This window comes from Triticum dicoccoides, chromosome 3A, assembly GCF_002162155.2.
Source record: "Triticum dicoccoides isolate Atlit2015 ecotype Zavitan chromosome 3A, WEW_v2.0, whole genome shotgun sequence".
Classification (NCBI taxonomy): domain Eukaryota; kingdom Viridiplantae; phylum Streptophyta; class Magnoliopsida; order Poales; family Poaceae; genus Triticum; species Triticum dicoccoides.
In genome coordinates this window covers 111,722,617-111,734,272 of record NC_041384.1, presented here as the reverse complement: position 1 = coordinate 111,734,272, position 11,656 = coordinate 111,722,617, and the positions used below count along the sequence as shown (strand labels likewise).

At 46.6% G+C, this 11,656-nt stretch overlaps 1 protein-coding gene across 1 annotated transcript; it reads right to left on the bottom strand.

Moving 5' to 3' along the window:
* Positions 1-924: 924 nt before the first annotated feature.
* Positions 925-1,984, bottom strand: LOC119267454 (lachrymatory-factor synthase-like). The gene has a single exon (XM_037548837.1). The coding sequence runs from the start codon at positions 1,861-1,863 to the stop codon at positions 1,240-1,242; it is 624 nt and encodes a 207-aa protein (XP_037404734.1). The 5' UTR covers positions 1,864-1,984; the 3' UTR covers positions 925-1,239.
* Positions 1,985-11,656: the final 9,672 nt, after the last annotated feature.

Genomic DNA, 11,656 nt, shown 5'->3' with positions numbered 1-11,656 from the left:
TTTTGCCTGCACATGCGCGGTTCCGGTGCAGGCCGCGGCTGGTGAGCTGTGTGCGTGTGGTGTGTGTGGCGCCTGCGCGCTGAGCCGGCAGCCTGATTGCGCGATAAGACGGGGACGAGATAAGCGGGGCATCTCGCCGATCTGACCCCTGAGGTCTCTCCGGGAGGAATGGGAGGGAACGGGCGAGTTTGGCGTGGTTTGGGCCCCGTCACGGCGGCCATGCTTGATCCGTTGGCCCCCCGCCACCTCTTGTTTTTCGACGGAGTTCTGTGATCCATGAATTCTTTAGGCGAAACTGTAGGAACTCCTGCTGTATTTTTTAAAAATTCTTTAGACGGGTTTAACCTAAACATACTATATATTTTGTGTATGGAAAACATGTCCACTGTACAAGGTTAGCAAGGAGCTAAACAACAAGATCCTAACTCTTTTCTAAAACACAGTACACTTACCTGATCAACAGGTACACACGTATACCTTATATCCTATGGGCACCTTTGAAAGATCGAGTCACTAAATTTTGGGATAAACAAAGCCATCATAGGCGTTCTGTAGTTGACAAAAACGCCGTCTCTAGCCCACTCAACAAACATCGAGATGCAGTCTAAACATTGAAAGGAGGTAGACTAGTACTCCCTCTGTAAACTAATATAAAAGCGTTTAGATCACTAAAATAGTAATCTAAACACTCTTACATTAGTTTACGGAGGGAGTAGTATTTATAGTACTCCCTTCGTTCACTTTTATAAGAGGTTTTAGACATTTATTATAATATCATCTAAAACAGTTCAATTTCAGCCGTCTAAAACGACATACAAAAGTGAATAGAAAGATTACTTTTAACATAACGTGCTAGGTAAAAATATACTCCTATAATTTGCTCGAAAGTTATGTAACACATGCAGCCGGGTGAGTACGTGATAAGATTGTAAAAGACTGCACATGCACTGATCACTTGCATATATTACGAGTAATATCATACATTTATTCCCGGTACAGCTGTATATATAAGGGCACTACCGTACTGTAGTAAACGGTACGTAGCCGCACATACATAACGGCAAACCGACAAAGGCCCAGAAGGGCCAGAACAGAACAAAGAGAAAATATCATCGGACAACGTACGTAGTACCGCGAGAAAGAAACGGGACGAGATCACACCCAACCGTACGTGCGTCGTCGGTACGTGCACGCAGACGTGGAACCGTGTGCGTACATCGAGTGCTCACTGCTCAGAGCTCAGGCCGCGATGGAGTTGTCGAGCTTGAGCTCGTCGGCGGCCTCCAGCCCTGCGGCCACGGCGGGGGCCGGCGCGGCTGCGGCGACGGCAGCGCGCGCGGACATGAGGTGCTCGTGCACGCGCGCGGCCATGCCGTCGAGCCCGGCCTGCAGCCGCGCCTCGAGCGCCTCCTTGGGCGTGCCCCGCACGGGCTCGCACTCGAACTCCCACCGCAGCTCGCACCCGCCGGCCGCGTGGGCGGCGGGGACGACGCGGAAGGCGGCGAAGAAGGCGCCGAACCCCATGTTGTTGTCGTTCATCTCGTAGCGGAAGAAGCGGCGGGCCTGGTCGTGCTCCAGGAGCGTCTCGTGCGCCCAGTCGGCGGGCGCCCCGTCGCCCGGCGGGGTGCCCTCGCAGTAGCGCACGCACCCGGGCGCCGCCGCGGCGCCGGAGGGCGACGCCGACGCCAGGCGGCACACCGCCACGCGCGGGTGCCACTTGTGGAACGCCAGGAAGTCCGACAGCAGCGCCCACGCCTCGTCCGCCGTCGCCGCCGGCACCGGGGACACCACCCGGCCCTCCCACTCCCAGGCCCTGCGCTGCGGTGCGGCGGCGGCGGCTCCACCGGCGGTCGGCACGTCCATGGACGACGGAGCCCCTTGGCAGCTCTTTCGGCGCTGTAGGGTACCGAGTACGACAGTGAGCGTGGGCGTATGATGATGCCTCGCTGTGATGTTCGAGCGCGATTTATAGATGAGCGCGCGCTCGGCTTGGGGTTTTGGGTTCAGGCAGCCCGGGCCGGCCGGGATAGGTGCACTTGTACGGCTGAGACCATGTTTGTGTGGTGGGCACTTCCTTTCACTTGGATAGGGGTTTGATTATTTGATTAGACAGTGTCCATTATTTATTTATTTTGCGAGGATAAAGAGTTTTATTTCATAGATGCAGAGTTACAGTCAGCTGGCAAAATCTCAGTGATATAAGGTGGGCAAACCTGTAGCCAACAAGCCGTGCTACACTCTATTCTATCATAGTTCACCAGGCGATCTGCTACTCCGTTTTGAGCTCTAGAAATTTTTAAAGGAACAAACTCTCTACCAACAAGTAGATACTTAATCTCCGAAACTAAATGAGTGTATGTCGATTTATCAAGACTATCATCAATAAAATTTCATTTTCATTTCCAAGTCGAAGATATGCACCACTGAATTGCAATTTTATAGCCCTTTCCGCAAAATTAAAATCAACTTCTCGGCCGTTCCAGAAGTAGCGAACCTGCATTTTGTATATATCTATTATTTGGGTGCCGCGAAGCAAATTTTTTTGTTGTTCTACAATATACTTCCCTCCTCCTTCCTTGCAACTAAGGGATCAATAACCCATAGGCTGATGAGTTGGATTCTAGGTGCGAGTCACCATCCATAGAATTAATTCTAGTGCTCCTCAAGTTTGAGGAAAATGTCGGTCGGTGGGTGGAGCAACGCTTGAAGCAAGCATGAATGTGGAGTGGTAACACCGCCAACTAACAATATGAAAGTGATAATCTGCAGGCTGACATATAGAATGGTGAGTTGACAACGTAATGCTACATGGATGCATCAGACACATTTATAGTGTGTGATATTCCACAAGTCCAAGTAAAAAGCATTTTGTGATTTCTATAATGACAATGGGTTATTTTTGCTCTAGGTTTTCTCATTGTGAAGGGAGACATAGATTCAACTATTGAAACAAGGGCAACAAGGGCTAAAAAATTAGCCCTCCACCGCTCACCCGAAAAACAATTTCTAGCCGTTCAGGAAGTAGCAAATACGTATATTGTATTATTTCATTACTCTAAAACCATTTCCTTTGTTGTTCTACAATGCTTCCCTCCTCCTTTCTTGAGACTAAGGGATCAATAAGCCAGAGGCTGATGAGTTGGAGTTCTAGATGCGAGTCATCATCCATGGAATTAATTCTAGTGCACCTCAAGCTTAGAGGAAAATGTCAGCCGGAGGGCGGAGCAGCCTTGAAGCAAAGCTCGAATGTGGAGCAGTAACGCCACCAACTAAGAATATGAAAGAGATAATTTGCTTGTAAGTCCTCTTCTGAGCATGAGCTTATGTTAGCTTAGATGAAGAGTAAAACCATGAAAATAGTTTTAAAAAATACAACAAACATTGATGCGTGTGACTTCCACGAATGGCATTCAATCACGAAAATTTGCATGCAGCTAACTTCCACGAATGTCATTCCACCACGAAAATTTGCACGCACGTGAAACACGCATCTATGTTTGGTCAAAAAACTCATGTTTTTAAAAGAACTATTTTTTACTATTTTACTGTTCATTCGAGCCCATGTGAGCCCGTGCTGACAAAATCCGCGTCCTGACATATAGACATCTAAGAAGGGTGAGTTGGCAAGGTAAAGCTACCCGGGGAGCATAGGACATGTTTTCTTGGTATATTGTGCCAAAGATATAGTTTGTGATATGGACCAACTCCGCGTAAAAAGCATGTGTGGTTTCTTTAATGACAATGGGTTATTTTTTTCTCTAGGTTTCTCATTATGAAGGGAGACATAGATCCAACAGTTAGAATAGGAGTGTTGGTGACACAAGATATGTTGAGAATAGTGCATATGCTAGTATTAATATAATTCTACATATGCAAAGAACATGTGTAGTTCAAAGTGAATAAATGCTATCAAGTGATCACATATGTAGCACACATATCATATCTTCTCTTTGCATTCCCTTCTAGAGTACTCATGTGGACAACCCTTATGGGTTGCCCTAGACTTCTCAAGATTGGTAATGTAGAACTAAACTTCCCACTTATAGGAATATAGGCACACCACTTGAACTTCCATTCGCCATCAATCCATTAGAAACCTTTTGAGTCTAACAAGGCACAATGATGGGCATCGATTGATTGCGTAGGTAAAGGTGGATAAATACCACCAAGACTTGCGTAGCTAAACATGGATAAATACTATCAAGTGGTTAAAAATGTGGTGTAGACATAGCATATTTTCTCTCTGCATCCTCATCTAAAGTACCCATGTGGACAACTCTTATATGTTGGTTTTGTCTTCTTTAGATTGGTACGGTATTTTTTATTGTGCTTGAAGCTCGTTACACATTGCATGTCTTTATGTTCGTATGTGTTTTTGCTTTTGCTTTCTTTATATTTTCAGCCATTTTCTCTCTCTTTTGCATGGGTATTTGTGGCATCACTATAGCTATATGTAATTTGACTAAAGATTGATTTTTGGCTAGTCAAATTTTTTGGTTGTTTGTTTCTGTGTTGAGATATATGCTCCTTTTTTCTATGTTGTTATGTCAATTGTTTTGGGCTAGGGTTTTAGAGTAACCGCATATTTAGTTCAGTCAATCCCTTAACGCGTTGAAACGATTACATATGCGACGTAGCCCTCCCCTCTATCCCTTTGTTCTTGGACCCCGATAACTACCACACGTGTGGCATGTAGTAACACCACCCACACGTTTTTTACACTACCGTTGCCATCCAAAAAAACAAATCTAAAAAAAATGAAACTTTCCATCCAAACAGAAAGTTGTCATGCTACACAACTGAAGTTGCCATCAAAAAATGTGTGGGAGGAATTGCTTTGTGTCTCACGTCTGGGCGTTATCATTTGGGTTGATCTTTTCTGTTTTTATGTATTTATTCTTTTTTTCTTTATTAATTAATTTATGTTTCCTTTGTGGGTATTTTTTGATGATGGGTGAATGTAAATGTATACACATATACTATAAAATATATGTAGAAACTGCATTATTATATCATTATTTTTTGCATACTATAAAAAGTGCAATTTCAGTGCAAAGTTGTGTGCAACATTTTTTTATTTTTCTTCTTCTTAAAGCCTAGTACTAATGCCAGTAATTTATTCATCTCGGAAAACTTCATTATTATTATTATTATTATTCATTTCATTTTATTTCTTCATTCAGGGTACTACCAATGCTTATTCTTGCATATTATAAAAAAAGATTTTTTCTATCAAATTGCATGCATATTTTGTCATTATTTGTTTTAATTTTCCATTTTATTTCTTTTTAAAGGGTAGTACCAATGTCACTAATTCATTCTTCCTTAGAAAACTTCAACATTCTGATTTTGTTTGCTTTTATTTCATTTTCTCTCTTCTTAAAGGGTAATACCAAAGCCACTAGTTCATTCTTTTTAAAATATTACTTTGTTTTTATTTTAGTTTTCATTTCTTCTTTAATGGTGATACCAATGCCACTAATTCATTATTCATGAGAAAACTTCATAATTTTGATTTCTTTTACTTTTTTGTTTTCTTAATAAAGGGTAATACCAAAGCCACTAATTCATTCTTTCTTAGAAAAGTTTAGTATTTTGCTTTTGTTTTAGTTTTTTATTTCATTTTCTTTCGTATTTGATGGTAATATAAGTGCCACTAGTTCATTCCTTCTTAGGAAACTCCCCTTTTTAAAAAATTGCGCTATTATATACGTACTAGCTAATAGGTCGTGTGTTGCAACGGGAGCATACCTACTCCTTTTTTTTATTTTTTTAGTTTCCTTTCCTTTTCTTTCTTCTTTAAGGGTAATACCAATGTCACTAATTCATTATTCCTTATAGTACTTTATTTTATTTTATTTTGTATTTCATTTTCTTTCTTCTTTAAGGATAATTTCACTGCCACTAATTCATTATTTCTTATAAAACTTCATTATTTTGATTTTTTAGCTATTGATTTTGTTTTCATTTTTATTTAAGGGTAATAACAATGCCACTAGAATATTTTTTGGCGGAACTCTCACTATTATATGCTTATTCTTGCATATTATAAAAACACAATTTCCATATAAAGTGTGTCCAATTTTTTTCATTATTTGATTTATAAAATTTGAAGTATAAAAAGGTGCAATTAAAACCACGATATTTTTGTGGTATTCTAAGAATACTTAGGCAATAGGGGAGTTGTGTGGTTGGAAAAAAGCCATGTCTCACTATAAAGATGAGCAGTGTTAATATCATTGTAGGTGTATCATTTTTAAAGACACCCCTGACCGTGGCGATGTTTTTGATCAACAAGAAAGGACATCGGTAGCAATATCCATGTAGGTGTAGTATATTTAGAGAAATGTTGCCGACCGTGGCGATGCTTTTGACCAACTAGAAGGGAGATCAGAAGTATCCATGTAGTTGTGGCATTTTCCAAGTAACACTCCCAACCGGGGCTACGTTTTTGACGAAACGGGAGATTGGAAGCAATATCCATATAGGTGTAGCATTTAGAGAAATACTCCCGACCAAGGCGATGTTTCTTACCAACGAGACCAGAGTCGCTAGCGCGTGCGGTCACGCATTCAGGTAGCTAGCCAACTAACATGCCAAGCTAGCACATATGAAGATGTGCTTCTATAAATTACTATGTAGTGGCGGGACTATGTAGGAGTACTAGTGTAAGGGCAGAACTGTGGGACACGAATTTGGAGCTCTTGGGTGCGCGTGAACCCTACATGAATTATAAAATTTAAGAAGAGCCAGGAAAATAAAAAAAGCTGGAATTTTGGGGTATGAAACCTGGTCGACCATTTTACACCCGTGTGAAGTTTCGTGAAGAAATGAAATCAGTGGTATTCACAGTAAAAAAAATTTCAACTAAATAAAAAAATGTTTGAATGGATCGTAGGTCAAACTGTATTTTTTGTTCGCGAAAATGCCATTTCCTCACGAAACTTCACGCGCAAGTAGAATGGTCGACCAGGTTGGATCCACCAAACTCCAGGTTATTTTACTTTTTTTGGTATTTTTTGATTTTAATATTGATATAAAATTCACGGGCACCTGAGAGCTCATATAAATTTACCCAAAACCATGTAGAAATAGTATATACGTAGGGGCAAGACTAAATAGGAATTAATGCAGATGGTTGCTCATCACATGAGGTCGTCGCCCGGCAGCAGGCTCGACTGAAACGAGCTTGGGTCAGTCGATCGACCCGTAGTCACTCTCATTTTTTCTTTTTCTTTTGTCCTTGTTGCAAGGACTTAAACGAAGGATGTGTTCACCACTATCCTGGCCTATGTCTACTACTACTTCCGTCTCGGTGAATAAGTCATTCGCATAGTTTTAGGTTGACGATTTAACTATCTAAATATGTATTATATGTGATAAAAATATATATTTAGAAACTACATCCGTGTAGAAATATAGTGATATACTTTTCATGACATATAATACATATTTAATTTCTCAAATCGATGACCTAGAACTACGCGAATGACTTATTCACCTAGACGGAGGTAGTACTATTCCTAAGGCCGAACCGATGATTGCCCGCCGAACGGCTTTCTGAATTCTGCACCCCATGCTGGCCTTATTTTGTAGGAGTAACTGCGTTGTAGTAGCACTCCACGGTGTTTCGCTGAGATTGGAGATGGATGCACAGAATAGATGAGACGGTGGATGGGACTGGGATTTGGGAACCGTACGCGGTCGGTGGTAGGTAGCGGGGGCGGTGTCGCCTGATCCGCAGATTGGTCCATCCATCCATCCAACCAGCTCGGCAGATGCGCGAATTGATGTCGCCGGCAGCGATCTCCGCTTATTGATTGCGCCATTGAGCTGGACCGGGCGCATTCATTCGTGACTTCCCATTTTCGCTTAATCTGCATGCAAATCCGTCCCGGGTTCAAAACTTCTCAATATCGTTGTAGTAGTACCTTCATTCCCCTACGAATTTGACGTTGTAATTTGTGTAACTTGCATGTGATCAAAGTTAGCTTTGAAAAAACATTAGACTAGCCACAATGGATAGTAACATAGACTAATAACATGGTCATGTTACTAGTCTATGTTACTACCTCTATAGTGGGGAGTAACATATGTGTGATAACATGCAACACTTTATTTATTAGGCTATAGACACATCTTGTCTTGATATGTGTGATATTACTTATACTACTAGTCACTAACTATGTTACTACTTCTCTCTTTCTTCATTTATTGTTTGCAACATCATCTAATTTATCTAGATATGTGTGATGTTACTACCTATGATACTTCCACTATGGATAGTCTTAGGCACTATATATATATATATATATATATATATATATATATATATAAAGGAAGTAGTACAAAACTTCTCGGTACCGGAGTAGTCTTGTTTCTTGTAGAGTAAAGCAGCTTCCAGTACTACATCATCGTCACACACCAAAGTGCAGTCTCAAAGTTGCACATCCCATGCAACGCAAAAAACGAACGGCGGCTTGCACTTGAACAAAACACACCAACACAACCACCCAGGGTATCCACAATACCTTCAACATCGTGTGCTCCATGGACCTTTGTAGAAAGTCATACCGTCTCCTTGGACATGTACTCCACTCCATGAAGAAGCTAATTAAAGGCTGAAGTGAGCAGTGCCACTCATCTCTGCAAGGACTACCCGTTTGCCGCCGCAGTTTGGTCTTACGTCCAGGTATGGACGGGAGAGGATTCTGGGGCCACGCCCACGTTGCCCCCTTCGATGGGGATTTCGAACTGATGGGATTCGTTCACCACCAATTTGCCCAAGGACGACGGAAGAAGGTGGAGCGGCCACTTCCTTTACACCATCTGGAACATCTCGAAGAAGCGAAACCGACGCATCTTCAATGAAACTCGCCTCACGCACCTAGAGGTAGCAGCTATTGCCTTCAATGACATCAAGCAAAGGACTTTGGCCTTTGGCCGAGCACAGGTGGCAGCCGGTATCGGTTGATTAGTTCCTAGGAGTTTTTGACTGGTTTCTCTCAGAAAACCGAAACTCTCTTGTACATAAACTTTATTCTCCTTCTTATAGGAAAAGGCAGTGCTCCTGCCGGTTTCTCAAAAAAAATTAAAGGCTGAAGTTAGGGCATCTCCAGCCGCGCCCCCAGGAAGGCCTCCCCAGGCGATTTTTTCGCGTCAGCGCTAAAAAAACGGCCCAGTCGCGCCCCCAGGAGCCCGATTTTTGCCGCCCTGGGCCGAAAACAGCACCGGCGGACCCAGGCCGAACCCGGCGCGCTGGGGGGCGCCCGGGGGCGCCAGGACGAACTGTTTTGGCGCGAAACAGCTACGGGCCCGCCGCGTCAGCGACACGGCGCCTCGTCTTCCCCCAACGGCCTCGGTTCCCGCGGGGAATCAATGGCAAGGCTGCCGCCGGTCAGCCTTGCCATTGATTCCTCACGGGCGGCGCGTCACGGGACGACGCGCCGACGCCTCCCCTTCCTCGCACGCGTACACACGATTGCGGCGCGGCTATATAGCCGGTGGCCTGCACTCGCCTGTGCCCACACCAGCCCCGCCCCTCGCCGCCGCCCAGCTCCTCCCTCTCCCTACCTCTCCCGAGCGCCGCCGCCCAGCCCCTCCCTCTATCTCTCTACCTCTCCCGAGCCCGTCGCCATGGCGGAATGCTACCCCGGAGACGAGGCGGCGGCCAACGGCTTCGGCCGCCGTTCGCTCCGCGAACAGGAGTCCTGCCTCATGTTCCAGGCAAACATCCCAGCGCCGCCGGACATGCGCGTCGGGCCGACGGGGTGGAGGCTCAGCGCCGGGGGAGTGCCCATTCCCCCATTGCCCGACGCCGTGGCGAAGCCGAAGTACTTCACCGAGGAAGTCAAGGTCGTGCGCGCCTCCCTCACCGATGCCCAACTCTCCCTCCCCCAGTACGCCGCCGACAACCACGCGACTTGGGCGGCGTATTTCGAGCGCCGCCAGCAGCAACGCTTGGCGTCCACCAACGGCGCGCCGGTGGTCGGCGGCCGACAGAACGGCGAGGGGCGCCACCTGTGGTGGGGCGTCCCCGGCCGCACACTCGAGGGCGTGCTGACGTACCTCGAGGGCGGCAACGACCCGCCGTTGGCGTACCCGGCGAGGGCGGCCGCCCCGGCGCAGCACCGACGCGCCGGGCCATGGGCGCCAAGGAGGTTCGGGTCCTCCTCCTCTTCTTCCTCCTCCCGGTCTTCATCGCACTCCTCCGGCACTCTGGCCCTGCTCAGTGTCAAGGCCGAGCCCGCGGCGAAGACGCCGCTCGGCCGGCGCACTCGCAGCGCCGGCATCATCATCAACGAGGTCGGCCGGTGCGCCTACTCGTCGGCTCCTCCTCCGCGCTTCGTCAAGCCAAAGACGGAGCCGGGGCTCACGCCGGTGAAGAAGGAGCCGGCCGCGCCGGTGACGACGGAGCTCGACGACGACCACGCGGCCCTGAAATGGGCACGCAGGGACTCCATAGCGATGGAGAAGGAGCGCCTGGAGAAGGCGAAGGAGCGCCAGCGCGCTGCCCTGCTTCGCTTCACGGAGCGTCGACGCGGCCGCGACAAAGGCGGAGTCATCGTCATCTGCGACAGTGACGACGACGACGACGACGAAGCGCCACCACCAGTCCGCCATGGCGACGCCGGACAGGGGTCCTGCAGGGGCGCCCGCGTCAAGGAGGAGAAGGCCGACGTCGACGATGGCGGCGACGACGGCGACTTCAGCCAGTTTTTCCTTTAGATTAGTTTATGTATATGTGCTATGTAATGAAAATCCGCGAACTTCGCCAAAATGTGGCGAAATTTATCGTGTTTGGCCGAATTTTATCGTGTTTAAGCCAAACTTCGCCGAATTTCTTTTATTTTAAAACGTGCCTGGGGCGGCCCTGGGACCGGCGGCTGGGGACCAACTCGCCCCAGACTCAATTTTTGCGTCGGCTCATCCCCAAGCGACAATTTTAGGCGCCCCTGAGGGGCCGGAGATGCCCTTAGTAAGCTGTGCGTGGCTGTACCGTGTGCAATGCACCGTGCGCGGAGTGTGCTGCTCCCGTGGCTGTATAGTGGATGATCCGAAACGACCGAGGATGAGCTGCCGCCGCTCATCAAAGGCTACACGAACATGCAGCTGATCGTGGCTTCGGTCGGGCCAAGAGCCAGGATCCATCACATCTGTAGTTCTGTACCGTCTACCGGTCCCCGGCGGCCGGGCCAGCATTCAGGGTTTTTTAAAGGCAAAAAACATAAATTTAACCTCAGGACGAAACTATTTTACAAACTAAACTATGTTTAAAAGTATTTCACCCAGCTGACCTCTAATGTGCAGCGCCCAACAGTAAGGCGCCACAATGTGCAGCGCCTAGCTGTAAGGAGTTGCACTACACTGTGGAGCGCCTAACTGTAAGGAGTTGCACAGTAGAGTGCAGCGCCTTACTGTTAGAAGCTGCATAAAAGAGTCAGCGGTGTGAAATATTTTCAAAAACAGTTTTGTAAATACTTTCGCTTTGAGGTCAAATTTGCCAATTCTGCTTTAAGAGCCCCCAGCCCTGCCCCCAGGGGCGTGATCTGCACTTCCTGCACACCAGCGTCACACGCACAGTACGGAGTAGACAAGAGCAGGTGCTGGCCTGCGTTGCATTTGCATTTGCATGCACCGCGCCTGAACCTGCGCT

Excerpts from the sequence above, each read along its gene's own strand:
- LOC119267454 (XM_037548837.1), bottom strand. The coding sequence starts at position 1,863 with ATGGACGTGCCGACCGCCGGTGGAGCCGCCGCCGCCGCACCGCAGCGC.